This window comes from Manihot esculenta, chromosome 11 (assembly GCF_001659605.2).
Source record: "Manihot esculenta cultivar AM560-2 chromosome 11, M.esculenta_v8, whole genome shotgun sequence".
Lineage (NCBI taxonomy): Eukaryota > Viridiplantae > Streptophyta > Magnoliopsida > Malpighiales > Euphorbiaceae > Manihot > Manihot esculenta.
The window spans coordinates 3,418,021-3,442,790 of record NC_035171.2 but is presented as its reverse complement, the minus strand read 5'-3'; the positions used below and the strand labels follow the sequence as shown (position 1 = coordinate 3,442,790).

The following is a 24,770-nucleotide window of genomic DNA, read 5'->3' as shown; positions in this document are numbered from 1 at the left end:
AAAGTAAAATAATAATTAAAAAAAACGTAATGAGTTTTTCCTTTCTCTTCATTGTTTGTTTTATGTTTTATTTGATTTGATTTTTCTTTTTTCACTTTGAACAATATGTTTGCGAAGGCTAATGCTGCATGATTTAATTAAAAAAAATGTTATAGCATCAATCAAATATAAATAAATAAAACTTATTTTGGGTGCATCAATCCCCATTTTTCTTTTTCTTGAGGGAAAGAAGAAAATAACTATAAAACAAATTAATGGGAAACTTTTCTCTAAAAGACAATCTTACATTACAAGAAATATTTAAAATTTCCATTTCAATTGATAAATTAATTAATGAAAAAAAAATCTCTATACAATAAAATTTTTAAAATATTTTTCTTAATTTAGCTCTACCCTTCTCTTTGCCTATATACACTAATAATAGAAAAGTCTTTTATTCTATCTTGATTATTGCAGTTCTACATGTTTTTTTTTATTTTAAATTTCATCTAATATACTTAATTTAAAATTATAAACATTAAATATAACTAATGTGTCTCATTAGGGTGAGCATTCAGTCGATTCAATTTAATTTTAATATTTATAAAAATCAAATTAAATTGATTTTAGTCAGAAATCAAATCAAACTGAATTGGTACGATAAAATTCAATTTAATTTGGTTTGATCGATTTGAATTTTTAATAATTTTTTATTTTTATTCATTATTTTTAATATTTTAAAATTTAATTGAAATATTTTAACTTTAATATGATTTAATCTCTCTATTGTTGAAAATAATATATTATTATCATTAATTAATTCGATTTGATTTTTTTAATTTTTTTCTAATTAAAATCGAACCAATCTGAAATAATTGAAATTTTTAAAATTAAAAAGTGAATCGAATTGAAATAAATAAAAAATTCAACTAAAATTTTAAATTAATTCTATTTGATTAATTTTTTCTATTTGAACCGAATACTATTTATCCATATCCCTAGCCATGAAGCAGAAGTCGAGAGAAAGATGCATTAATTAACTTGGGAATTAGGTTTATAATTTGCATAAAATTAACTTGAAATCAACTTTTTCCAATTACTATTATTATAACAAAATAAAAAAATTACAAAAATGTTTAATATTTAAATAGTTAATAATTTTTTTCATATTTAATAAATAAATTTCATCGATGCTTCTTATTTTATTTTTCATTTTTGTATATGAAAATTTGAGAAAAATTCTATTTAAAATAGAAAAAGGAAATAATAAAACACAATATTTATTCGATCGGAACACATATTCTTTTTAGAAAATTAGGATACTAAAAGTTAAAACTTCTTAGTCCAAATAAAGAATTTCAGCTGGACAAATTTTTCTTTCATGAGAAGGATTATAAAAATCCAAGAAAAGAAAAACTGATAACAGCTGCTACTGAAATTCTTTTTCACAAAGAACTCTGCAAAGTAATTTTCTTCGACCAAGTTTACTCTTCAAAATTCTTGAAGCCAAAAGTTTCTGGAGCAAATATTTCTTCAATTTCTTTACAAGTTTTTTTTTTTTTTTTCCTTGTGTAAAAAGCCAACAGTGTGTAGTTGCTGGAAGGACCAATGGAAGGAAAACCAACAGTATCAGGAGCAACAGCAATCAAAATTTCTAAAATTACTTACACAATGGGACTGTTAACACCAATTTCTCTGGTGGTGTTTGTGGTGAGAATGATCCCATTACCAAGACAAGTAAAAAAGGAGACTGCTTAAAATTACTGAAGGGATCGTCTGCGTAATACTGTCATGCATGGGAACAAGCTTATTTGCAGACAAATGGATGATGATGATGGCGTCGCCTGCACAAGGTATAGATTTGATGCCTGTGGATATATTCTTTTTTCTTTTTTTTTTTTTTTTATTTTTATAAACCATGTTTATATATTCTTTCACTCTCCGTTAGGATAGCCAATCTATAAATATTTTTATTATTACAATTTATATATAATTTTTTAATATTTTTTCATTAATATTGGTATGTGATATTTTAATTTTTATAATTTTTTAATATAATGTATTAATTTATAATTAAAAAAATTTAAAACTAAAAAATAACTATATTTTTAAAATAATTAATAAAAAATTAATACATATTTATCTTTCTAATTTATGATATATATATTTATCACTTGAGACTAATGAGTGACGCAATTAACTTTAAATATTTATGTTATGTGGCGTAAATATATTTATAATTTTTTATATTTTTATAATTTTATTTTATATGAAATAATAATTAATATATATAATAAATATAATTTATTTTTTTATCACTATTAATATATAATCTTTATTTTCGTACTTCTTTTTAATATAACAAATACAATTTTTATTATATTTATCATAATAAATATAATTTATTATTTTTTTAGTCATTGTTAACTTATGATTTTTTAAATTTTTATTACTTTTTAATATAATAAATATAATTTTTATTATATATATTTTTACTATTATATAACTTTTTGATATACTACTACTTTTTAATATATTATATTAAAAATTTTATTATATTTTTATTATTAAAAAATTTTTATTATATTTTTTATTTTAATAATAAATAGAATATTAAAAATATTTTTATAAAAATTGAGTAAGTACCATATAAAAAAATTATTTGGAGAACTAAAAAAAAATCACTTTTCCTATATAGCAATAATTTTATAATAAAAGAATATATAAAATTTTTTTATTATTTCACAGTATTATTGTTTGTTTATTTTATAATTTTATAAAATCATAACTAATATAATTTAATTACAAATAGTAAAATATGTGGTGAATAATTATAAAAATAAATAAATAAAATTAATTAAAATTATTATAAAAAATATTAATTATGATAAAAATATAAAATAATTAAAAAGTTTAATAGAACTAATTATATAAAATATTATCAAACTAAAATTTTATTAATTCAAGTAAATATAAATAATTAAAGTATAATAAAAAGTAAAATTATGATTTTAATATTTTAAATCAATTGTTATAAATATTAAACAAATAAGTTATTAAACTTAAATTACTATAATTTATTATATTAATAACTATAATAATTTTAGTCTCTTTTACCCTCTATAGAAATATAATATTTATTATCCATTTTATATAAAACTCATTAATACAATCTCTATTCCATATATTTTTTTCACACATCTTTGTCCAACATTTTTAAATGGCTCATATTTTAAAATTTTAAAACTTTTCTTTTTTATTATTTTTTAGTATTTAGTACGAATCGTGCACCACTCAGCACAACCTTCGTAATTAAATTAAAGTTGAACGAGAAGTCATCTAAATATTATAAAGAGATCATATTTTTCTTTATTAACAGTGAAATATATTTATATCTTATTATAAAACCATTCATACTGATGATCACTGGATTTCTTCACCCCGGTATAAAGGCCAGGCCCATGAAAACAGTCCATGATCCGAAGGCTTCAATATTCCCCTCGAGAGCCAGGTCCAGCCCGCTCAGTCACAGGGTCGGACTCCGCCTAGACTCCTCAACCAAACCGGCCCAAACCTCTCGGCCCAGTAATCAGGCCCTCACCAGGCTCAATTTCAGCCCTACCATTCAACCCAGCCCGGAAAGGGGAAAATGACCAAGATGCCCCGCTGGTAGGTCCTTCCGCATGCGTATCAGAGGAGAATCATACGTATCAGAGGAGAATTAATGGCCGTTACGCATGGAGCAGGCGCCTGACACATCCGTACATACGGAGCTAGGCGGCAGAAGACAGCTAGCATTGTGGCAGAGAGATAGATATATATATCACGGTAAAGGCCACGCAGAGGGGGCTTTCTTCTTCTTCCTTTTCCTTCCTGGACACCAATTTTATTCTTTCTGTAACCCTTGCCTAAATATACTACTCTGAGCCATAAAATATGACTTGAGTGTCGGAGGGCCTCTGCCGGGGCACCCCCGGTAGGCCCCTGACCATTCTTTCTTATTTTACAGGTCCCTTCACCAGATAGAACATGGAGAGATCCATCAAAGAGCCCAGCAAGAAGGGACCCAGAAGAAAACCATATCTATCATGGACCAGGAAGAGGAAAATATTTATCACATACTATTACAAAGTAGTATTCTCTTAATATGATTGATATACTAGATTTTATACTCAAGAAATTATCATACTTAAAGATATTATGGCACCGCCACCGCCATACACCACCGTTAGAGTTTAATAAACTTTAATAAGTTTTTTCATAAAATTTATTATTATATATTAATAATAAATGATAATAAATATACTACTGTTGGAGTTTAATAAATTTTAGTATAATTTTTTGAATAAAATTTATTATTGTATATTAATAATAAATGATAATAAATATTAAAATTTTTAATTTTTTTTATCGTAATTGAGTTTTTTTAATTATTATTTTAAATTTAAAATTTTAAAGAAAATATTTATTTTTCTTAGTAAGCAGGTGAATTTATACGAAGAAATATTTTTTTACAAAATAATATCAAATAATAATAATATAAACAATTTTAATATATGCACACTATGGGTAAATAATTAGTGTAGAGAAAAGATTAGATAAATCACATATTTAGAATTTTTTCTCTAAATAATTTATCGATAATTTTATCTTAATAGAATTTTTTTAAAAAACAAAGGATAAAGCCTTATTTTATTAATTTTCCTTATTTTATTGAATTCTAGTAGAATAAATAATTCCCCTGTTATCTAAAATGGGCCTTGCCGGCTAGGTTGGAGTGGGTCGGATTATTCAAACTTTTAAGCCTTTAATGGTTAATATATCAGTATCATTAGTTCCTATTTGTTTACGAATCTTTAGGTTCAGGACACATTTTTCCTTATATATATATATATACTGTTGTTATGTATCCGACAAATAAAGGGTCATTCTCTTACTCTCTTTGTTCATTTTATTATTCTTCTTCTGTTGCAGGATTTTAGAGTTTATTTTTTTGCTCTTTTTCTCAAGATATCTTTTTTAAATTTATTTTTAGTTTTACTTTTAAATTTTTTTAATATTTTAAATTTGGAGTTTTGTGCTGATTGGAAGTTTCTGATTTTCAGCCTCCGACTTTGATTTTCAGCGCACTTGACATTAATGAAATCTGCTATCATACTGCCATGTACTATGCTGCTATGTATACAATTGGTCTGATTGACTTATTTCCGGCTTGAGGTTTGATAAAATCTGGTACCAGCCATGGTATATGCAAATGGGACACTTCCCTCTTCTAGAAGTCCACTGGTTGGCCCCATCGACAATTTCCTGCAAGTCGCCTTTTACAAATTGCAAATGGGACACTTTTATCTGGACCCGCAATGACTATACTGTCTAACTCGGTAATTTCCACCGACTCTAATTCTTCTTCGCTCGCTGCCTATTTCCAGGAATCTGCGATAATCGGAAATTTCCTCCGGTTCACCTTTTTCTTGCCTCCTCCGTAGAATCTGTAGTAATAAGGTGTTAAGTTGCCCTTATCAGGAATTAATATTTATCCTAATATTTTTTTTACTCCTTTACGGGCTGCTTCCTTCTTTAATGTCTTTGTCTTACTGGCTTCGGGCCTTCTGCTGGTTTTCATTTCCACATTATGAAGCTTTAATCAAAGTGACATTGAGACACGCAAGAGGAATATTTATATGTTAAAATTATAGAATGTTGATTTTTTTTAAAAAATTTTATAGATCGAATTATGTATTATGCATTAATTATTTGAGTGTGAACTGAAAGAGAACGAGTACTAAAATTGACTTTGGAAAAGCCTTTGTCTCACTTCAAAAGAACCATTGATCATCAATGAATTTCCTTGAAGGTGGCTGGAACTCGGAAGCTGAATGCCTTGAAGGTTCCATGAAGATAACAAAGAAATTAACAAGTGCTCTCTTCCTTCTCAGAATATATAGGTCTTTTGCTTTGTTGCCCACATATACTTCAGAAACCTGAACATACTTTTCCAGCCTTAAGCCTAGCACACAAAGGACATGGATCCAAGGCTTTTAGAAGCCATTCAGGAAAATGATAAAGTTGTCTTTGAAAAATTAGTTCAGGAAGACAAACGAGTGCTTCAACAACGATCATCGGATTCCTCTAACACATCTCTACACTGGGCAATAATGAAAGGGAAAACAGAAATAGCTAGAGCAATTTTAGAGCTGTGTCCTGACTTGGTTTCAGCTCAGAATATTCGAGGGGATACTCCTCTCCATGAAGCCTGTCGGGTAGGAAATGCTGATATGGTGATGTTGCTGTTAGAGACCAAACAAGCGGTAGCCACTCTACTTAACTATAACAACGAGAGTGCATTTTCCATAGCTTGTAGCCGAGAGCATCTTGATGTGGTTAAGCTCCTGCTCAACCTAAGTTGGTTAATGGATATCGAAGAAGCTAGATACCCTTCAAATGCTTTGCACCAATCAGTGTCAAGAGATAACACAAGTACGTTCTGAAACTTCTTTTATTTTCTTCTTTTCCCTTTTCGGGTTTGAAAATGTTCAAGTCCGTATGTGTTTTTCTCAGCCAAATTAATGGAGCTGGCCATGCAGGAGTTGTGAGGGCAATATTGGAAGCGAGGCCAAGTTTTGCTTCGAAAAGTGACCAGGATGGGTGTTTACCACTGCACTGCGCTTGTGAAAAGAGTAGCTTGGAGATGACAAAAATCCTTTTAGAGTATGCCCCCCAAAGTAGTATGGTACTTAATAACAAAGGGTATGCGCCGCTGCATTTGGCTGCAATGAATGGTTGTGCTCCCATCATTCTTGAATTTCTGTCGAGAGGTTCCCAATATGTCATTTTATTCACAAAACAGGGGGATTCTCTACTTCACCTTGCTGTTAAATCCGGCAGCTACGATGCCTTCATCGTCATGAGGGATGTTTTTACAACCATACCTCACTTCCTCCGCTTCCGAGACCAACACGGTAATACAGTCTTACATCTTGCTGTATCCACAGGCTGCTATAAAGTAAGAATCTCTTATTCTCTCCTTGTATGCTTATCTCGGGTCTTTTTTTTTCTCTTATCGACAAAGATGTGTTATGTTCAGATTGCAGAGTACTTGATAAAGGTTAAACTATTGGATCTCAATGACCAGAATTACTCAGGTCTCACAGCACTGGACATACTCGAAGAGGTAGCTTTCCCTCATGAAAAAAAATGGAGTCTTAAGGACTTGTTAGTTAAAGCCGGCGGTAAACGTAGCATTCTGATCTCTTCGACGTCACTAGTTAGAGAAACAAGTGACGTTGACATAGAGCACAAAGATATTAAATCGCCTACTTCTTCTACAAGCGCCACAACGACTCACAATTCACAACCAAGTGGAGCTGCTGCTCAAACAAATTATAATACGACAAGATCTGAAACGAAGCAAAAACCAGCGGAAAAGGAACTAGCTAGAGACATTAGTGATCACCTGAGAAAGATGCAGATAGAGGCACTACAAAATTCCAGGAACACCATTATAGTAGTTGCTGTTTTAATTGCAACAGTAAGTTTTGCTGCTGGGATAAGTCCTCCTGGTGGTGTCTTCCAGGATGGACCAATGAAAGGGAAATCAATACTAGCCAGAACAACAGCTTTCAAGGTGTTTGAAATAAGCAACACTATTGCATTGTTCACCTCCCTTTCAGTTGTCATTACTCTCATCAGGATCATCCCTTTTCGAAGAAAACCGCTGGTGAGAGTGCTAAAGATTGCTGACAGAGTCATGTGGGTGGCAGTTTTGTGCATGGGAATCAGTTTTGTAGCAGCAACTTGGGTGATCACACCACATAGTGGAGGCACCGAATGGATGCCTGTGTTGGCAACGGCTGCGGGTGGCAGCGCGCTGGGAGCGACCTTTATTGTTATAGCTGTGATTTTTACTATTCATTGGCAGCGGAAAAGGATGTGGAGGAAGAAAAGGACAGAAGGAAAGGTAGAAGAGCAACCAGTTGAGCAATTTGCAGTAGAGGAATTAGAGATAAAGATCCTTGGAAGCGCAAGTTCAGACATTGCACCCAATTACGGTTTAGGATATCACACATACTGATAGTTCCGATGAAAAACTTGTACGCCATGTATATACATGGAATTACTGCTGTACTATAAACAGGCTGGAAACAAAAGAATTAGACAAATTTCGGAAAAATAGAAGTTATTAGTAGCAAGAAACCAATATTAATAACTGCAATTAAATGCTACGAAAACATTCAAAACAGAGAAACTCATCCGAGAATATCAAAAGCAGTATTGTTCAACAGCTAAACAATTACTCAAAAGACATTGTTTAGACAAAGGATTCCAACAGCTAGCTGGAACCTGACACTGATCAACAAAGAATTGTTTAAGATGACAACAGTAAAGCAACTAACGTGGCAAGCAGAACCACTAGGAGTGAAACAAGTCTATCGGACACTACTGCTCCTGAACCACTAGAAATTGGTTTTAGTTATAACTAATTTCATGGAATTGAATTTTTAGAATTGAATTTTAATCTTTATTCAAACTAAACACACAAAATATGAAATTCAATTGAATTCAACAAAATTTTAGAAATTGGAACTGAACCAAACATAGCCTAAAAGTCCACTGGTTGGCCTCATATGCAATCTCCTGCAAGTCGCCATTTGCAATTTGCAAATGGGACCCTTTTTCCTGGACCCCCAATGACTATTTCCAGGAATCTCCAGTGATCGAAAATTTCCTCCGGTTCACCTTTTTCTTGCCTCCTCCATAGAATCTGTAGTAATAAGGTGTTAAGTTGCCCTTATTAAGAATTAATATTTATTGACCTATCTCTAGGGATAGGCATGTGTCGACTCTGTGAGACTTTTCTTTGCCTGTAAAAAGGGTTATTGCATGTGGAAATTAAGAGAGAAAAAGAGAATTTATTGTAAATGATTGTTAGAAATGAAAAAGGAAAAAAATTAGTATTTCTCAAAAATTCAATGAAGTTTGATATTTATTCTTCTGTTATCTTTTTTTTCTTTTGTTATATTCTAACATATATTTGCTAAGTTTAAATCAATTATTCTCATCTTTATTTTGATGTTGCATATTCTACAAAAATCTTAATTTTTTATTTGTATTCGTGATGCTTTGGTTTGTGAGCTACTTTTATCTGTTTTTATATATTTATTTTCTGTTTTTACAAATTTAATTTTAGTTTTAAACATTTATTTTTTATTCTTAATCGAACTTGTTATCCGAATTTCTAAACTTTCTATTTTTATTTTAGTGATTGTATTAGAGATTCTTTTGATTTTTCAACGGGCTATCATAGGCCAAATAATTTTTGAGAGCTTGTTTCAATGCTTTTGTGACCTTTTTTAAGTTTTTTATTTCTTTTATTTTCATCTACTTTCTAATTTGAAAAGTTAGAAAAAGTTAGTTTTTTCATCTACTTGTAAATATTCAAATACTTGTAAATATTCTAACACTTTGAAAGATTTATTCTAGGTTGGATTTTTTTATATATTTTCAAAATTCAAGACCTTTTGAAAGATTTTATATTTATCTACTTTTAAAATTTTAAGAAATTTAAAAGATTGGTTTCTTTATCTTTTTGTTTGGAAGTATCCAAAATTTATGAGAAGACTTGCAAGTCTATAAAGATTTAAAATTTATAAGACCTGCGACTTTATATTTTTAAATTTATATTTTAGACTATCATGTCTTTAAACTGATGTTTTAGACTAACATATTTCTAAACTATTTGAAAAAAAAAAATCTTGTTTCAAAGGATTGACATGTCTATAGAAGGCTGAAAATTTTTTGAAGAGACTAACAAGTTTATAAAAGACTGAAAGTTATTTGAAAGAACCACCATGTCCATAAAAAAGCTAAAATTTTTTTGAAGGAACCAATAAGTCCATAAAAGACCGAAAGTTTATTAAAGGGATCAATATGTCTAGGGCTGAGCAGAATCCAGTTCAAATCGAAAAAACCGACCGAACCGAACCGATTTGAAAATTTGGTTCGGTTTTTTATAAATTTCGGTTCGGTTCGGTTCGGTTTTAAATTTCAGAAATTTCGGTTATTTCGGTTCGGTTCGGTTTTGATCAGAAAAAAACCGAAAAAACCGAACCGAACCGATTAGGAATAATAATATGTTTTTTCAATAATATAGAGAAATTAAATTATATTAAAATTAAAATATTTTAATTAAATTTTAAAATACTAAAAATAAAGTGTAAAAAATTAAAAAAATATTAAAAATCGAAACCGATCAAACCGAACCGAATCGAACCGAATCAGACCGGTTCGGTTCGATTCGGTTTCTGACCAAAATCGGTTCGGTTCGGTTTTCATAAAACCTAAAATTTCGGTTTTCGGTTTATTCGGTTCGGTTCGGTTTTGAACCGAACCGACCGAATGCTCACCCCTAAATATGTCTATAAAAGGCTAAAAATTTCTTGAAGGGACCAGCATATCTATAAACTATAGAAATCTTTGTTGAAGGGATTCAATGCATGTCCATGAATTACAGAAAAAAATTTATTGAAGGGACTCGATACATATCCATAAATTGCAAAAATAATTGTTGGAGGGACCCTATGCACGTCCATAAACGGCTGAAATTTACAACTTTATTATTAAAGGCTTTTAGTCATTTCTTTTTATAATTTGTTGTTTGAGGAGAAGTAGCGAAAATCTGTTGAGATTGTTATGTTTTTCCTGAATTCCGTCGCTGCAATCAGTATTTAGATCATATCTACTCTCTTCACTATTTTTTTAACAGTGGCGAATCTTTGGCTTCAATTAAGAAGGATCAAAAATTGAAAGAAAAATTCTTGAGAATTATTGGCGAATAGAGATATTTTACTGCAACAAATTTACGCTTATGAGATCTTTTATCGAATGAAATTAAAGAAAATTTGTGTGTGTAAAACAAGTAATGTACTCATATATAGACATGTGTTGACGGAGTAAAGATTATATTTACCTGTAAAAAGGGTGTATTGCGGTTAGAAAGAGAGAAAGAGAGAATGGAGAGAATTTCGTGTAAATGATTGTTAGAAATAAAAAAATATATATATATATTTCTTTCTGTTTTAATGAAGTTTGATATTTGTTTTTCTCACCATCTTATTTCTCTTTTATCAAGATAATCTCATAGTCTGAAATATATTTGTTAACCTTAATTTCTGGTTTACATTTGTGATACTCTATTCTAAGAGCCGTTTATATCTGATTTTAGATATTTATTTTTTATTTTTAAATATCTAGTTTCAATTTTATATATCTATTTTTTATTCTAAATCAAACTTGGTTATCAAAACTTCTAAAACTTTTTATTTTTATTTCAGTGATGGTCAACAGCTCCTTTTAATTTTTCTAACATTTATCCTAAAAAATTTTTTACTCCTTTACGAGCTGCTTCCTTCTTTAATGTCTTTGTCTTACTGGCTTCGAGCCTTCTGCTGGTTTTCATTTTCTCATTATGAAGCTTTAATCAAAGTGAAAGTTATTGGGTAAAAACATTGTGACACGCGAGCGGAATATTTATATGTTAAAATTATAGAATGTTGATTTTTTTTAAAAAATTTATAGATCGAATTATGTATTATGCATTAATTATTTGAGTGTGAACTGAAAGAGAACGAGTACTAAAATTGACTTTGGAAAAGCCTTTGTCTCACTTCAAAAGAACCATTGATCATCAATGAATTTCCTTGAAGGTGGCTGGAACTCGGAAGCTGAATGCCTTGAAGGTTCCATGAAGATAACAAAGAAATTAACAAAGTGCTCTCTTCCTTCTCAGAATATCTAGGTCTGTTGCTTTGTTGCCTACATATACTTCTGAAACCTGAACATACTTTTCCAGCCTTAAGCCTAGCACAAAAAGGAAATGGATCCAAGGCTTTTAGAAGCCATTCAGGAAAATGATAAAGTTGTCTTTGAAATATTAGTTCAGGAAGACAAACGAGTGCTTCAACAACGATCATCGGATTCCTCTAACACATCTCTGCACTAGGCAATAATAAAAGGGAAAACAGAAATAGCTAGAGCAATTTTAGAGCTGTGTCCTGACTTGGTTTCAGCTCAGAATATTCGAGGGGATACTCCTCTCCATGAGGCCTGTCGAGTAGGAAAAGCTGATATTGTGACGTTGCTGTTAGAGACCAAGCCAATGGAAGCCACTCAACTTAACTACAACAACGAGAGTGCGTTTTCATAGCTTGTAGCCGAAGGCATCTTGGTGTAGTTAATCTCCTGCTCAACCAAAGTTGGCTAATGGACATTGAAGAAGCTAGATACCCTTCAAATGCTTTGCACCAATCAGTGTCAAGAGCAGACAGAAGTAAGTTTTGAAACTTATTTTATTTTCTTTTTCTTTTCCCTTTTGGAGTTTGAAAAATGTGTTTTTTGAGCCAAATTAAAGTCAATTAATGGAGTTGGCCGTGCAGGAGTTGTGAGAGCAATATTGGAAGCGAGGCCAAGTTTTGCTTGGAAATGTGACCAGGATGGGTGTTTACCGCTTCACTGCGCTTGTGAAAAGAGTAGCTTGGAGATGACAAAAATCCTTTTAGAGTATGCCCCCCAAAGTAGTATGGTACTTAATAACAAAGGGTATGTACCATTGCATTTGGCGGCAATGAATGGTTGTGCTCCCATCATCCGTGAATTTCAGTCGAGAGCTCCCGAATGTTTCAATTTATTCACACAACAGGGGGATTCTGTAGTTCACCTTGCTGTTAAATCCGGCAGCTTCGATGCCTTCATTGTCATGAGGGATGTTTTTACAACCATACCTCACTTCCTCCTCGTCCGAGACCAACACGATAATACAGTCTTACATCTTGCTATATCCACAGGCTGCTATAAAGTACGAATTCATCTCTCCTTTTACGCTAATCTCTAGTCTTTTCTTTATTTTTTTTATTTTTATTCTTTTTTCTTTATCGACAAAGATGTGTTATGATGTTCAGATTGCAGAGTACTTAATCAAGGTTAAACTGTTGGATCTCAATGCCCAAAATTACTCGGGTCTCACAGCACTGGACATACTCGAAGAGGTAGCTTTCCCTGATGAAGAAAAATGGAGTCTTGCAAACTTGTTAGTTAAAGCCGGTGGTAAACGTAGCATTGTGATCTCTTCGACATCACTAGTTAGAGAAAGTAATGACAATGGAATGGAGCACAAGGATATTAAATCACCTGCTTCTTCTAACGGCGCCACAACGACTCACAATTCACAACCAAGTGGAGCTGCTGCTCAAACAAATTATAATACGACAAGATCTGAAAAGAACAAAAAACCAACGCAAAAGGAACTAGCTAGACACACTAGTGATCACCTAAGAAAGATGCAGATAGAAGCACTACAAAATTCGAGGAACACCATCATAGTAGTCGCTGTTTTAATTGCAACAGTAAGTTTTGCTGCTGGGATAAATCCTCCTGGTGGTGTCTACCAGGATGGACCAATGAAAGGGAAATCAATACTAGCCAGAGCAACAGCTTTCAAGGTGTTTGAAATAAGCAACACTTTTGCATTGTTCACCTCTCTTTCAGTTGTCATTACTCTCATCAGGATCATCCCTTTTCGAAGAAAACCGCTGGTGAGAGTGCTAAAGATTGCTGACAGGGTCATGTGGGTAGCAGTTTTGTGCATGGGAATCAGTTTTCTAGCAGCAACTTGGGTGATCACACCACATAGTGGAGGCACCGAATGGATGCCTGTGTTGGCAACGGCTGCGGGTGGCAGCGCGCTGGGAGCGACCTTTATTGTTATAGCTGTGATTTTTGCTATTCATTGGCAGCGGAAAAGGATGTGGAGGAAGAAAAGGACAGAAGGAAAGGTAGAAGAGCAACCAGTTGAGCAATTTGCAGTAGAGGAATTAGAGATAAAGATCCTTGGAAGCGCAAAGTCAGACATTGCACCCAATTACGGTTTAGGATATCACACATATTGATAGTTCCAATGAAAAACTTGTACGCCATGTATATACATGGAATTACTGTGCTATAAACAGGCTGGAAACAAAAGAATTAGATAAATTTCGGAAAAATCGGAGAAGTTATTAGTAGCAAGAAACCAATATCAATAACTGCAATTAAATGCTACAAAAACATTTGAAACAGAGAAACTCATCCTAGAATATCAAAAGCAATATTGTTCAACAGCTAAACAATTAATCAAAAGGCAAATTGTTTAGACAAAGGATTCCAACAGCTAGCTGGAACCTGACACTGATCAACAAAGAATTGTTTTAGGTGACAACAGTAAAGCTACTAAGGTGGCAAGCAGAACCACTAGGAGTGAAACAAGTCTAACTGACACTACTGCTCCTGAACTTGGCTGTGGTGATGGTGCAGAGTAAGATTCAGGTGGATTTGCAATGGATGGGGGAGAATGTGATCTTTGGTGATGCAGTCCCATCACTTCTACAATCAAATGCTGGCCATTTCTGCAGTGACCAGGGTCTCCACTAATAAAGTAGAAAGGTCCTGGCCTGTCAAGATTGAAAATACTCCTCCCATTGTTGAAGGCAACAATAGGGTTGCTGTCGTTGCAGTGGTAATAACCCCATTTGTCAACTTGAATAACAGAGTCATTCTTGTACACGAATGCTGCAAACAGAAGAAAATCAGTACTGTGACAGTGCAAGAAACAGAACAACCCAAGATATGTTCATGTGTTATGGAGCACTTTTTTGCATGTAAGCACACATTCAGCTAAAAGAATTATTTTAGAAGTTGAAATTTGGAAATGAAATGAACTTCCAAGTGAACCAAATTGTGACGAACTCACAAAGAGAATCTCCAACTTGAAATCTGTTCCTTTCAGCCCATTGGGTATACACTGCAGTGTTGTTGCCCCCAGGCTCTTGCCAACCCAACTCATCCCCCACTTTGAAAACCCTTGCTGCATCAGCCAAACCGTTCATGCATGCTAGAAAGACTGGAAAACAACTAGAAAAGAGATGCACAGCAGATGCCATCATCTTAGTCTTCTTCATTTTACTCTCCTGGAAAGGTCCAAAAGCCTTACTGATAAGAGAATGTGAGAAGCAATGTCCGTTCAATCAAGTGCAATATAGGCTATGATTGATCATAGAAGAGAATTATATGGTTAAAGCAAGTAGTGGGTAGTTTTTATTCAGAAGAAAACGTGGTGTAATTGGCAATTATTGGTTGCTATAAATAAAGGAAACGTGCATTTCAAATTGTGGCGGTTAGGATTGAAAAACAGGGCAGATGTGTTGTGTTATTGCAGATGGTTATACTATACTCCCTCCCAAAAGGCTACGTGATCGTGGTGCGTGAAGATGTTGTCCAGGAATTGGTCATGTCCGTCTTTAATGGAAAGGTCTTATCAATGGAGAGGTATTGATTCAACCTCAGTTGACACTTTGGATGTGTCAAGCTGTACTTGGAAATTTATAAGATACTTAAGAGCACTAAAAGATAGTGCTCCTCAGAGAATAAAATTACAATTATTCATCAGGAGAATAAATCCAATGTATTTTGAAAAGAACATGTACTCCATAAACACTGATAAACTATCACTATATCAAGTGATAAAATATTTAAATGAATGATCAAGAACATCAAATTTGCACTTTATGAACGAGTATAATTCAACCCGAAACAATGGTGTGATGTCGTAAAAAAAATCCACTGAGGTTATAGAAATGTCAAAAATCCCTTGTGCAATGCCGACCTCTAGGCATGCCCCTACATACCAGTTTACTAGTTTCATCACTTTCAGCTTTTTTGCAGAAATGTAGTTTCTACTCTGCAATTTGAACTGTCACACAAGGCAACAACTGCTTCCTCAAATTCCCATCATTGCAGATCCAAGGAATCAGGGGCATTTTCAGATGGGTTCTCTTGGCATCTCGCTTATAAGTTGCTTACAGTGGTTTCCTTTTGGTTCATCATTGTTTCTTGGAACTCTACACGCTTGGCATCCCTGAGATCAATTATACTTGGTGGCATAGGTTTAATAGAACCATGCAACTCAACCAGATGAAAGAATTCTTGTTTGGACAAACTTTTGTTCTGAACTAGTAGATCAACAACAGCATCCATCAGCTCTCGATTCTGCTGCAGAATCTGATATAGAAAGCTGAATGTTTATACAAGGATACCAGGAAGTTGCACATAGGTGTTTTCTTCACATTAATATGAAAGATACCTCTTTAGCACGCTCGTAACACGAGTTTAGAATCCGAAGTGCCTCTAGATCAATTTCCTGCAATTTGCAAGCTTACGTCAGAAATGCATCAAGGCAATTTTTGAGTTATTTTCAATCCGTATTCACCTTGGCAGAAATGGCAAAACAAAATTTTTTGCCATGTTAATAAATAGAAAGAAAGGCAAGAAAATTTCTCAAATCCTGAGACCATATTGAAAACAATAGAAGTGAGCATGTGGAACATACATTGATACGATCTGCAACCCAGAAGTCAAACAGGCCATAATGTTTTTCAGAAAGCCCACCAAGAACATAAGTCCGAGCTGCCGACCTAGCATGGTCTGCTGTTTCTGCCCATATCGTACTCAACTGAAAAGTTCCATAAGGTGATAGAAAATCATTCTAGACCATGAAGAGAGTGATGAAAATTCGTGTACCATCTATGGAATGCAGTTTCCGATGAACAAAACAACTGATGGGCTAAACCAGCTAGAAATCTTATTGAAAACAGTAAACAGCATGCATGGTTTCAATATTATTATGGAAGAATATGTTGTGTTCTGAAAGCCATATCACTGATTTGAATATTTGATACAGAAATCCTTCCTCAATCAGAGCATGTATTGCATCGCTTCGCTAGGAAATCCATTTCACAATAGATGCCAGTTATCATGTTGGAAGAAATCTTGTTTCTGAACCTGAACTTTGGAGTTAAGTTTTTGGCCCAATTTATGCAAACTTTTGATTCAAGATCAAATTAGCCCCTTTCTTGCAAAGAAGATCAAAACAATAATCTTTGAAATTTTTAATAATAAAAATATTAATTTTATATTTGAATATTAACAAATTATATTATAATTATTAAAATAATAAAAATATTAATATTTATTATTAATGAATTTTTATAAAATTAAAAATATAATATTAATATTTTATTATTAAGATTTTGAAAAATTATTATTTGAATCTTTTTTTTTACCAAAAATTGTCTAGTTTGATCCTAAATAAAAAAGTTTGGGTAACTTGGGCCACAAACTTAATAGCCAGAATTAGACAGTGGCACCACCATGAAGTTTAGGGGAAAAACTGGGATTCCTTATCATGTTCCATAATTTCCTTTTGGCTATATCAATCTACCTAGTTTTGCAAATAAGCATGTTCAGGAAGGACCCAAATGAAGGAAATCAATTTTGAAGAGGGACAAATTATCTAATACTTTTAGGTTACACATAAGTCATCAAAAATCCAAACCATTTTGTCATTGATCTTGATGCAGTATAAAAAGAATTCTGTAAGCTGGAGAGCAACTATTACAAAAATAAATTCTCCACAAGTAATCAAAATTGTCGGGAAGAAGGGAATCTGCAACAACTATTATAACTTCTATCATCTTTTAGATAAAGCAGCATAAAACAAAAATTCTGAAATCTAACATTTGTGCACTCAACACTTTCTGCAATCTGCAAAATAATTTCCATGCATGTATAGTATACTGAGCCACACAAGCACAACCATGTATACATTAACAAATGTTCCTTTACCTGACCCTCACCATGCCAAAGCTCATCAGCTGCACGAGGTGCCAGTAGAACAGTGATATGATCCAAAAGGGATTGACGACTGCATTATAGGAAGAACCAAGATGGTATGGGAAGTAGATAGATACAATGCCCTTAAGCAATTTCAATGAGCAACTAACTGAATGAAAATAATTAAATTACTTAAGGGTAACACTTTTCTACTAATAACTAGCCATTTGGGATACCGCATTATTATATCAATCTAAGTCTTGCAATTATTGGTTTAATTTGACATGCATTTTGGAAATGGCTCTGCTGGAAAAGGAAGAAAACAACATCATAATTCAACAGGTTGCCTATTTTTTTTATAGTAATTTGAACAATAAAAGAGATTAAATAATGACTTGTAAGAAGATATACCTAAGCATTCCCCCCTTGAATTTGACATGATCCATTTTCATTCTAACATAACCAAGTTCCCTGCCAGCTCTAGGAGCAATAGTGACCTGGGCACAATGAAAAAATAACAATAGTTAACTTTTATGTATTCATATTATTTCACAGATTGTTGATCGAATTTTCTTATCGCCCTCTGAAATCCTTGTTTTTTTTGAACTGAAATCCATTTCAATTTGTATAGAACCAATTTCACAAAGGTCCAGCAAAGTCTCTATTGACTAGAGCAGTGTGCAGGAGGAAGGCTGCAATATTTGTGTACAACAATTATTACAGATGGCTGCACAATATTTTTGGACCTTTACTTTGAACCATAGAAACAAACATCAGGTTTTACCCCTTTTCTTCTTGGCTTCATTAATTAGAAAAAAAAATGTTTTAATGAAACATAGATATTCAATTCAATAAAGTTTTGTTTCAAAATCTCTCTAATCTCTAAACAAGTATAGATATGATGTGCGAAGACAAGTTCAAATATAAAAAGGGTACAGATGCAAGAAACAACTTTAATAGACAAGTTAAAAGGCCATACAAACTCAATATTTCTAAGATCAGGAAAGTTCACAGCCACAACTGCCGTGGCTGCTTCATTAATAGCTACTTGCTTCCATGTTTCAGGGCTTCTTTCCTTCCTATCTAGCATTCCTCTCTCTTCTATTTGTGCAGCTTGTAGCAAGTCATCAGTTGTAATCTGCACAGATGTTAAGTTCTTCATTAATACCCTACTATCCACAAGGGAAATTATTATTACATATCAAATTATCAGAGCAAAATACAAAAATGAGGATAATATAACATAATCACTTACAAATAAGCCCCACTGGAATTATTACGAACACAAGTTTTGACAACAAGGTTACTAAGTTCATTTCATTCATATCAATGAACTTAATTCAACTAAGCTTTAATCCAAACTAGTTGATATCATCCATAAGGATTATTTTCCTCCATTCACCCACTTTGCAAATTCAGATCACATCTTCAGGAAGAGCTAGTTCCCCTGAATTTTTTTACCTACTTCCACCCATTTAATGTCATCCTAGGTTTGCTCCTCAGTTTTTCATCTCCTATAACTTCAATGAACATTATAAATAACAAAGAAGTCAACAAAAGTTATCATGACATGCAAACCAAAGAAGGTGGAGAAGAATGTTAACAATTAGCTGGTCCAAAAGTCACCAGTGCATATTTTGCCATATGCAATTTTTTGGGTGGCATCCAAAAAGTGGCCAGATTTCTTTTCCTTCAAGAAAAGCAGGAAGGAGATTTCAATATTTGAAGTCCTATCCTCTTGCATTTAGGCAGGCACTTTGGCCCTCTGCCCAATGACTGCTGGTTTTATCTAAATGGTTAGAGTCTAAACTTGAGGCCTGAACCGAAGTAGATTGTTTATACAATCATAAATGATAAGCAATTGCCAACCTCCAATTATGCACCTCCAACCAAGAAATATTTCAACTGATAATCAGTTATGCACTTCAAATCTAAACACTAGTCAAAGGAAGACATTTTCTTCCAAATTTATCAGAAGTCACTTCAAAATTATTTTAATATAGGATGTGACAATACAAGGTCATTCATTTATAATAATATTCATTATTCAGGGCAAATCAAACCATAGACGATCAGAAATTCACAATATAATTGAGGCTGAAAATATTATCTCCAATAAATATCAAATGGAGAATCATCTCAAAAAACGAGTTATAGTTTGTCTAAAAAGTCTTATCTCAGACCTTGATATCCCATAGGCTTTTTCTTTTCCAATTTTTATAGAACATATACAGCTTTCCAATTCCAGTATACTATTTCTCACATTTATTTCTCACATTTCCTCTTTAGCTAGTTGCCTCTAAGAAACTCAATTACAGTTAAAAGTAAAGAGGACCATTCAATTAATAAGAATAGGTGCTACCTCAGTCCTTCCATCACGCATCATATTAATTGCAGCAACCTCAATTATGTTGGCCAGCTCAGCACCAACCATTCCATCAGTTATACTAGCAACAGCCATGTAGTCCACATCATCAGCCATAGGTTTTTTACGGGCATGAACCTAATTATGAACAAAGGAATCAAACAAAAGAAGTAGCGGATGGCAAATCATGAAGCCTAACAGAACCATAGGAAAAGAACATGCAAACATAATGAATATATCACCACCTTCAAAATTTCAATGCGGCCTATAAGGCCAGGTTTCGGTATAAAAATTTTTCTATCAAACCGTCCAGGTCTCACTAGTGCTGGATCAAGAATGTCTGGCCTATTGGTGGAAGCAATAGTTATCACTTCCCCTCTTCCTTCAAACCCATCCAAGCATACAAGAAGCTGAAATTTATGAACAACAATGAACATCAATCTGCAGATAGAGGTTTAACCTGAAGTAAAGAAAATCAATAGTCCTACACTCCAAGTGATAATTACCCCAACCAACCTGATTAAGAGTAGCATCACGTTCTTGCCCACCAGAACCTTTTATCAACCCACGCTCCCTTCCAACAGCATCCAATTCATCAATAAAAACAACAGATGGAGCCTATGAAAACAATAGAAGTATGATGGCACGTTGAAAGTTGTCCATCTCCAATAAAAGCATCAGAAACTTGAAAAAGCATATAACATATGAGAGAGGAATAGGAAGAAGGAAAGAATAATCAGAAAGGTGTTGCATTCTGAAGCAACTTCTTTATAGTTCAATAGAGCTCAAGGGGAAAAAAAGATCAAATGATAAAGTCCAGTTTGTTATTTTGAATACTTCAAAATTCATTAACAACGTCAGTGATTGGTTCAGACATAAGCCATAACAAACTAGACATAACCTCATTACCAAGTGCTAGATTAGGAAAGAGTGTGTAATAGTGCAGCTAATGACAAGACTTACATTTTCCCTTGCTTCCTGGTAAAGTGATCGGACACGAGAAGCACCAACTCCAACATATATTTCCACAAACTGAGATGCAGAAATGGAGAAGAAGTTCACACCTGCCTCCCCAGCCACAGCTTTTGCCAGTAAAGTTTTGCCCACTCCAGGAGGTCCACATAGAAGTATGCCACCTGAGGTAAAACCAATTCCAGCAGGTAGGTTATGCAGAAGGATGGGAAGTGTAAATAGCTTTAAAAAGCAACTAAGCAATAATAAAAGGGCACTTAAAGCATGCTACAGTAATGATATAATTTTTTCACTCTATATCCTTTTCTTTCTCTTCGTCTCAACAGATCTATCATAAAATTACTCTCCCAAAAATATCCTGTTAATTTGTTGTGTGGAAGTAATCCTACATGAATTAGGAAAAAAGGCAATGCTTTATGAGATCAATACAAAAGAATGTGTAAAAATAACAATCTCCCATTCGGGTGAATACTATGATATGGACAAACACGATAAGAGAGGAATCTATTGACTCTCAAACAACATATCAAATGAATCTCCATGTTGGAAGCCAAACTACAGTGGAAGTACCATAACAACATTTGATAATTATTCTTTATGCCAAGAAAACTTTATTTGCTCAATTACTCACATACAACAAGCAGTGTAAAAGAGCAGTGTTTCATGCAATCGAGAAATTTGCTATGCAAACAATGTGATAGCTATGAGGCTCTTCCCTAAAGAAAGAACATTTGCAAATACATATGTCATTCAAATTTCAAACATATATTAAATAACCAATCCAACCAGAAATTAGAGAAATGCCAAAATGTGAAAAATAACATGTCATGGTTTCAAAATCTTACCTGGTATCCTCACTCCTCTCCTTCGATACATCTCCCCATGTGTGAAAAACTTCACAATCTCCTCAAGTTCAAGCCGTATCTTCCCAAGTCCCGCAACATCTGAAAACTTTACATCCACACCCCTCTCCAAATACTGAGGTAATCTTCTATTATGTGCACGTCTAACTCTTGCACCCGACTTCATGAACTGCGTAGCCATCTTCAAGTACGCATTCTGCTCCCCTTTCCCTTGCTCACCTTCACCCTCACCCTCTTCCTCTTCCTCAATCCCCATCATCTCCATCTCCAACTCCCTCATTTTCTTCCTCTCCTCTGCCTCTGCCTTCTCAATCTTCAGCCTATCTTCATAGTCCTTCTTCTGCTTTTTATAACTAAGCACCACAGTCCGGTAAAATATCACAAAAAACACCACCCCTAACAGTGTGGACACATTTCTGTCACGTGCCAACTGAGCCCACATATTGGCCATCCTTATAGAATTCATTTGTGCATAAAGCAATGACTCCTTATTCTTCTTTTTCCTAATCTTCCTCTTTATCCTTCTCTGCTCCTCTTTCTTTTGAATTTTTATTATCATTTCAATCATTTCACGCTCCTCCCTCATTCTTGCCAATTCCTCTTTCCTTTGCCTCTTAATCTCCTCTCTCATTTTCCTCAACTCCATAGCTCTCTTTGACTCCTTCTTAGGCTTAAACTTAGATAACATGAACTCTGGAACTTTCCACAAAAACCCTAAATATGGTTTAGGCAGCTCCGGTTTCTTAACCGGAGGAGTATATGCATTAACACACATTGTATCGATCTTTAACTCATCCCATGCATCCCAAAACCTCTTATTACTCTCTAGAGAAGGCAAAACAGTCCTAAAAACTTTATTATCATCCGAAACCACTAAAACAGCCTCTGCCCGTTCTCTAAAACATGCTTTGGGCGCTTTAATTACATGCTTAAGCTTATTGCTTTCTTTGAAACTCAATATTTCAGTATATGGAATTCGATTTGATACAATTGGGAGATCCTTAGACCATTGTTTAAGCTCGTCCAAGGTTAAAGATTCTTGTGTTTTTTTCTGGGTTTTCTTTTTGTGACCTGTCTTAGCTGCTGCGGCAAGGACAGGTTGCGGGGAGAGAGAGGAGGAGATTATGGTGAGGGTTATAGGTACAGCAAGAAAACTGAAATGGGTTTTATTAGCTTTATGCGTTTTACTCGTTTCATTATGATTTTCAGGATTCGGGTCTTGTTTTTGGCAAGAAATGGAAGGGTAATCGCGTGGTCTTAGTAGAAATTTGCGAGGCTTTTGAACATTGGGGAAGGGCGAAGAGCTAAAGAGGAAATTGCTGGCCATGAAAATGGAAAGTATATAGATGAATTCAATGAAACAAAGTGAAGATAAAGTAGAACTCACATTGTAGAAGCTGTTAGCATGTTAGAAAAGGAGCTCGCTTTGATTGCATGAGATTGAAATTTCAGAGCGGGATGGAGGGAGAGAGAATTATGCGCTGTGTTGCTGTTGGAGCTCGTAGATAGTGTTTACAGCAGAACAAAGGCAATGATGAAAACGCACCGTTTCCCCACTCGGCGTTGGACACAGCACTTCGTTTGATTTACGGCATGTTAGGGAAAATTTTCGCAAATAAAGCAGGATTTTTAAAAGAAATATTAGAAAAAAAAAATCCAAAAGTTATCTAAAGTTTACCGTAATTTATATTATTTATATTTAAAATATTTATTAAATATATATTTTATTATAATAATATCATTTTTTTAATTTATTATTCACTTTATATTTTCACTTTTGTATAATATCATAAATTATTAATAAAAATTTCGAATAGAAAAAAATTGCAATTTAAAATATATAATATTTTATTTTATTTAAAATATTATTAATAAAAAATAAATTTTTTAAATATAAAAACTATATATAATTTATAATATTAAATATTAATATTTAATAAAATATTTTAATATATATTATTTATATGTGATATTTTATATAATAAAAATTTATGTATAATAAATATTTATTCAATATAATATATTTAACATATTATAATTATAAAATATATTTAATTTCAATATAAAATTTTAACTAAAAAATCGTATATTTTATTAATAATATAAAATTTTTAAAAATATATTATAATTTATTCAATTTAATTCTCAAATTAAAAATTTTTTTATCATTTAAAACTTTAAATATAAATATAAATTATTATAAATATTTAAATTTTTTTATCAATATAATTTTTAAAAATAATCTAATTATTTGAGAAAAATATTTTTTAATGAAATTAAAATTTTTATTTATATACCTGTATTTTAATATTTTAATTTATTAAACACTTCAATATTAAATTTAATTTAATAAATATTTAAATTAAAAAATTATTTTTAAATATAACTTTAAATCTATAATTTTATCGAGTGTTTAAAAATAATTTCGTGTCATTTTGGAAGAATCTTTTGAAAACTCCTTGTTTCACAATTACTTATTATAAGGTCACAACAAATTTAATTAATACCGATTTGTAAAAAATATTTTTAAGAAAAATATTTTTTGATAAAATAATTTATTTATTATTTAATTTTAATTTAAAAATAAAATATATTAACAAATATTTATATATAAAGCTTATAATATAATTTTAAAAATATAAAAAATGATTTATATTTTAAAAATAAAAAATCAATTTTCTTAAAATTACTTAATTTTTTCTTTATTTTAAACACTAGAAATTGTGAATTTATTTTTTTTTAAATATATATTTTGTAAAAATGGAAGTTAAGTTGCTCCTCATAATTGTTATTTGTATCTTATTTTTGTGAATTTAAAATATAAATAAGTGATAAAATCCATATAAATGTAATATAATTATATAAAATTAATTATAATTTAACTAAAATTAAAT

The 24,770-nt window shown here is 32.3% G+C and overlaps 4 protein-coding genes across 7 annotated transcripts; 2 read left to right on the top strand and 2 right to left on the bottom strand.

Annotated features, from left to right (window-relative positions):
• The first annotated feature begins 1,563 nt into the window (after positions 1 to 1,563).
• Positions 1,564 to 8,881, top strand: LOC110627145 (ankyrin repeat-containing protein At5g02620). Of its 3 annotated transcripts, none has more exons than XM_043961697.1 (4): positions 1,564 to 1,832; positions 5,085 to 5,360; positions 5,834 to 6,456; positions 6,564 to 8,881. In XM_043961697.1, exons 3-4 carry the CDS (start codon positions 6,003 to 6,005, stop codon positions 8,048 to 8,050), a joined length of 1,941 nt encoding a protein of 646 aa, XP_043817632.1. In that variant the 5' UTR covers positions 1,564 to 1,832; positions 5,085 to 5,360; positions 5,834 to 6,002; the 3' UTR covers positions 8,051 to 8,881. The 3 variants fall into 3 exon arrangements, with proteins under 3 accessions (XP_043817632.1, XP_043817631.1, XP_043817633.1); XM_043961698.1 differs by having other exon boundaries at positions 1,566 to 1,832; positions 5,085 to 6,456; positions 6,564 to 6,982; positions 7,064 to 8,880; XM_043961696.1 differs by having other exon boundaries at positions 5,085 to 6,456.
• A 2,914-nt stretch (positions 8,882 to 11,795) lies between these two features.
• On the top strand, positions 11,796 to 13,919 carry LOC122721235 (ankyrin repeat-containing protein ITN1-like). Its single transcript, XM_043961699.1, has 3 exons — positions 11,796 to 12,304; positions 12,411 to 12,829; positions 12,933 to 13,919. The coding sequence occupies exons 1-3, from the start codon at positions 12,238 to 12,240 to the stop codon at positions 13,917 to 13,919; spliced, it is 1,473 nt and encodes a 490-aa protein (XP_043817634.1). The 5' UTR covers positions 11,796 to 12,237.
• Positions 13,920 to 14,200: 281 nt separating this feature from the next.
• Positions 14,201 to 15,324, bottom strand: LOC110627146 (early nodulin-like protein 1). The gene is made up of 2 exons (XM_021773397.2): positions 14,759 to 15,324; positions 14,201 to 14,577 (listed from the first exon to the last, which is right to left on the bottom strand). Exons 1-2 carry the CDS (start codon positions 14,964 to 14,966, stop codon positions 14,201 to 14,203), a joined length of 585 nt encoding a protein of 194 aa, XP_021629089.1. The 5' UTR covers positions 14,967 to 15,324.
• A 125-nt stretch (positions 15,325 to 15,449) lies between these two features.
• Positions 15,450 to 23,439, bottom strand: LOC110627144 (probable inactive ATP-dependent zinc metalloprotease FTSHI 2, chloroplastic). Of its 2 annotated transcripts, XM_021773391.2 has the most exons (11): positions 21,859 to 23,439; positions 21,005 to 21,177; positions 20,558 to 20,659; positions 20,287 to 20,451; positions 20,039 to 20,179; positions 18,656 to 18,814; positions 18,088 to 18,173; positions 17,689 to 17,767; positions 16,394 to 16,516; positions 16,148 to 16,204; positions 15,450 to 16,065 (listed from the first exon to the last, which is right to left on the bottom strand). In XM_021773391.2, the coding sequence occupies exons 1-11, from the start codon at positions 23,201 to 23,203 to the stop codon at positions 15,853 to 15,855; spliced, it is 2,643 nt and encodes an 880-aa protein (XP_021629083.1). In that variant the 5' UTR covers positions 23,204 to 23,439; the 3' UTR covers positions 15,450 to 15,852. The 2 variants fall into 2 exon arrangements, with proteins under 2 accessions (XP_021629083.1, XP_043817630.1); XM_043961695.1 differs by lacking the exons at positions 15,450 to 16,065; positions 16,148 to 16,204; positions 17,689 to 17,767 and having other exon boundaries at positions 16,442 to 16,516.
• Positions 23,440 to 24,770: the final 1,331 nt, after the last annotated feature.

What these genes read in the sequence shown, in the direction of transcription:
- LOC110627146 (XM_021773397.2), bottom strand. Translation starts at nt 14,966, where the DNA reads ATGAAGAAGACTAAGATGATGGCATCTGCTGTGCATCTCTTTTCTAGT. An exon ending in TCAAGTTGGAGATTCTCTTT is followed by an intron (nt 14,578 to 14,758) that starts GTGAGTTCGTCA and finishes TTCTGTTTGCAG; the next exon opens with CATTCGTGTACAAGAATGAC.
- LOC110627144 (XM_021773391.2), bottom strand. Translation starts at nt 23,203, where the DNA reads ATGGCCAGCAATTTCCTCTTTAGCTCTTCGCCCTTCCCCAATGTTCAA. An exon ending in GAGAGGAGTGAGGATACCAG is followed by an intron (nt 21,178 to 21,858) that starts GTAAGATTTTGA and finishes GTTTTACCTCAG; the next exon opens with GTGGCATACTTCTATGTGGA. An exon ending in TTCAAGGGGGGAATGCTTAG is followed by an intron (nt 17,768 to 18,087) that starts GTATATCTTCTT and finishes CCTATAATGCAG; the next exon opens with TCGTCAATCCCTTTTGGATC.
- LOC110627145 (XM_043961697.1), top strand. Translation starts at nt 6,003, where the DNA reads ATGGATCCAAGGCTTTTAGAAGCCATTCAGGAAAATGATAAAGTTGTC. An exon ending in AGTGTCAAGAGATAACACAA is followed by an intron (nt 6,457 to 6,563) that starts GTACGTTCTGAA and finishes CTGGCCATGCAG; the next exon opens with GAGTTGTGAGGGCAATATTG.
- LOC122721235 (XM_043961699.1), top strand. Translation starts at nt 12,238, where the DNA reads ATGGACATTGAAGAAGCTAGATACCCTTCAAATGCTTTGCACCAATCA. An exon ending in AGTGTCAAGAGCAGACAGAA is followed by an intron (nt 12,305 to 12,410) that starts GTAAGTTTTGAA and finishes TTGGCCGTGCAG; the next exon opens with GAGTTGTGAGAGCAATATTG. An exon ending in TATCCACAGGCTGCTATAAA is followed by an intron (nt 12,830 to 12,932) that starts GTACGAATTCAT and finishes TATGATGTTCAG; the next exon opens with ATTGCAGAGTACTTAATCAA.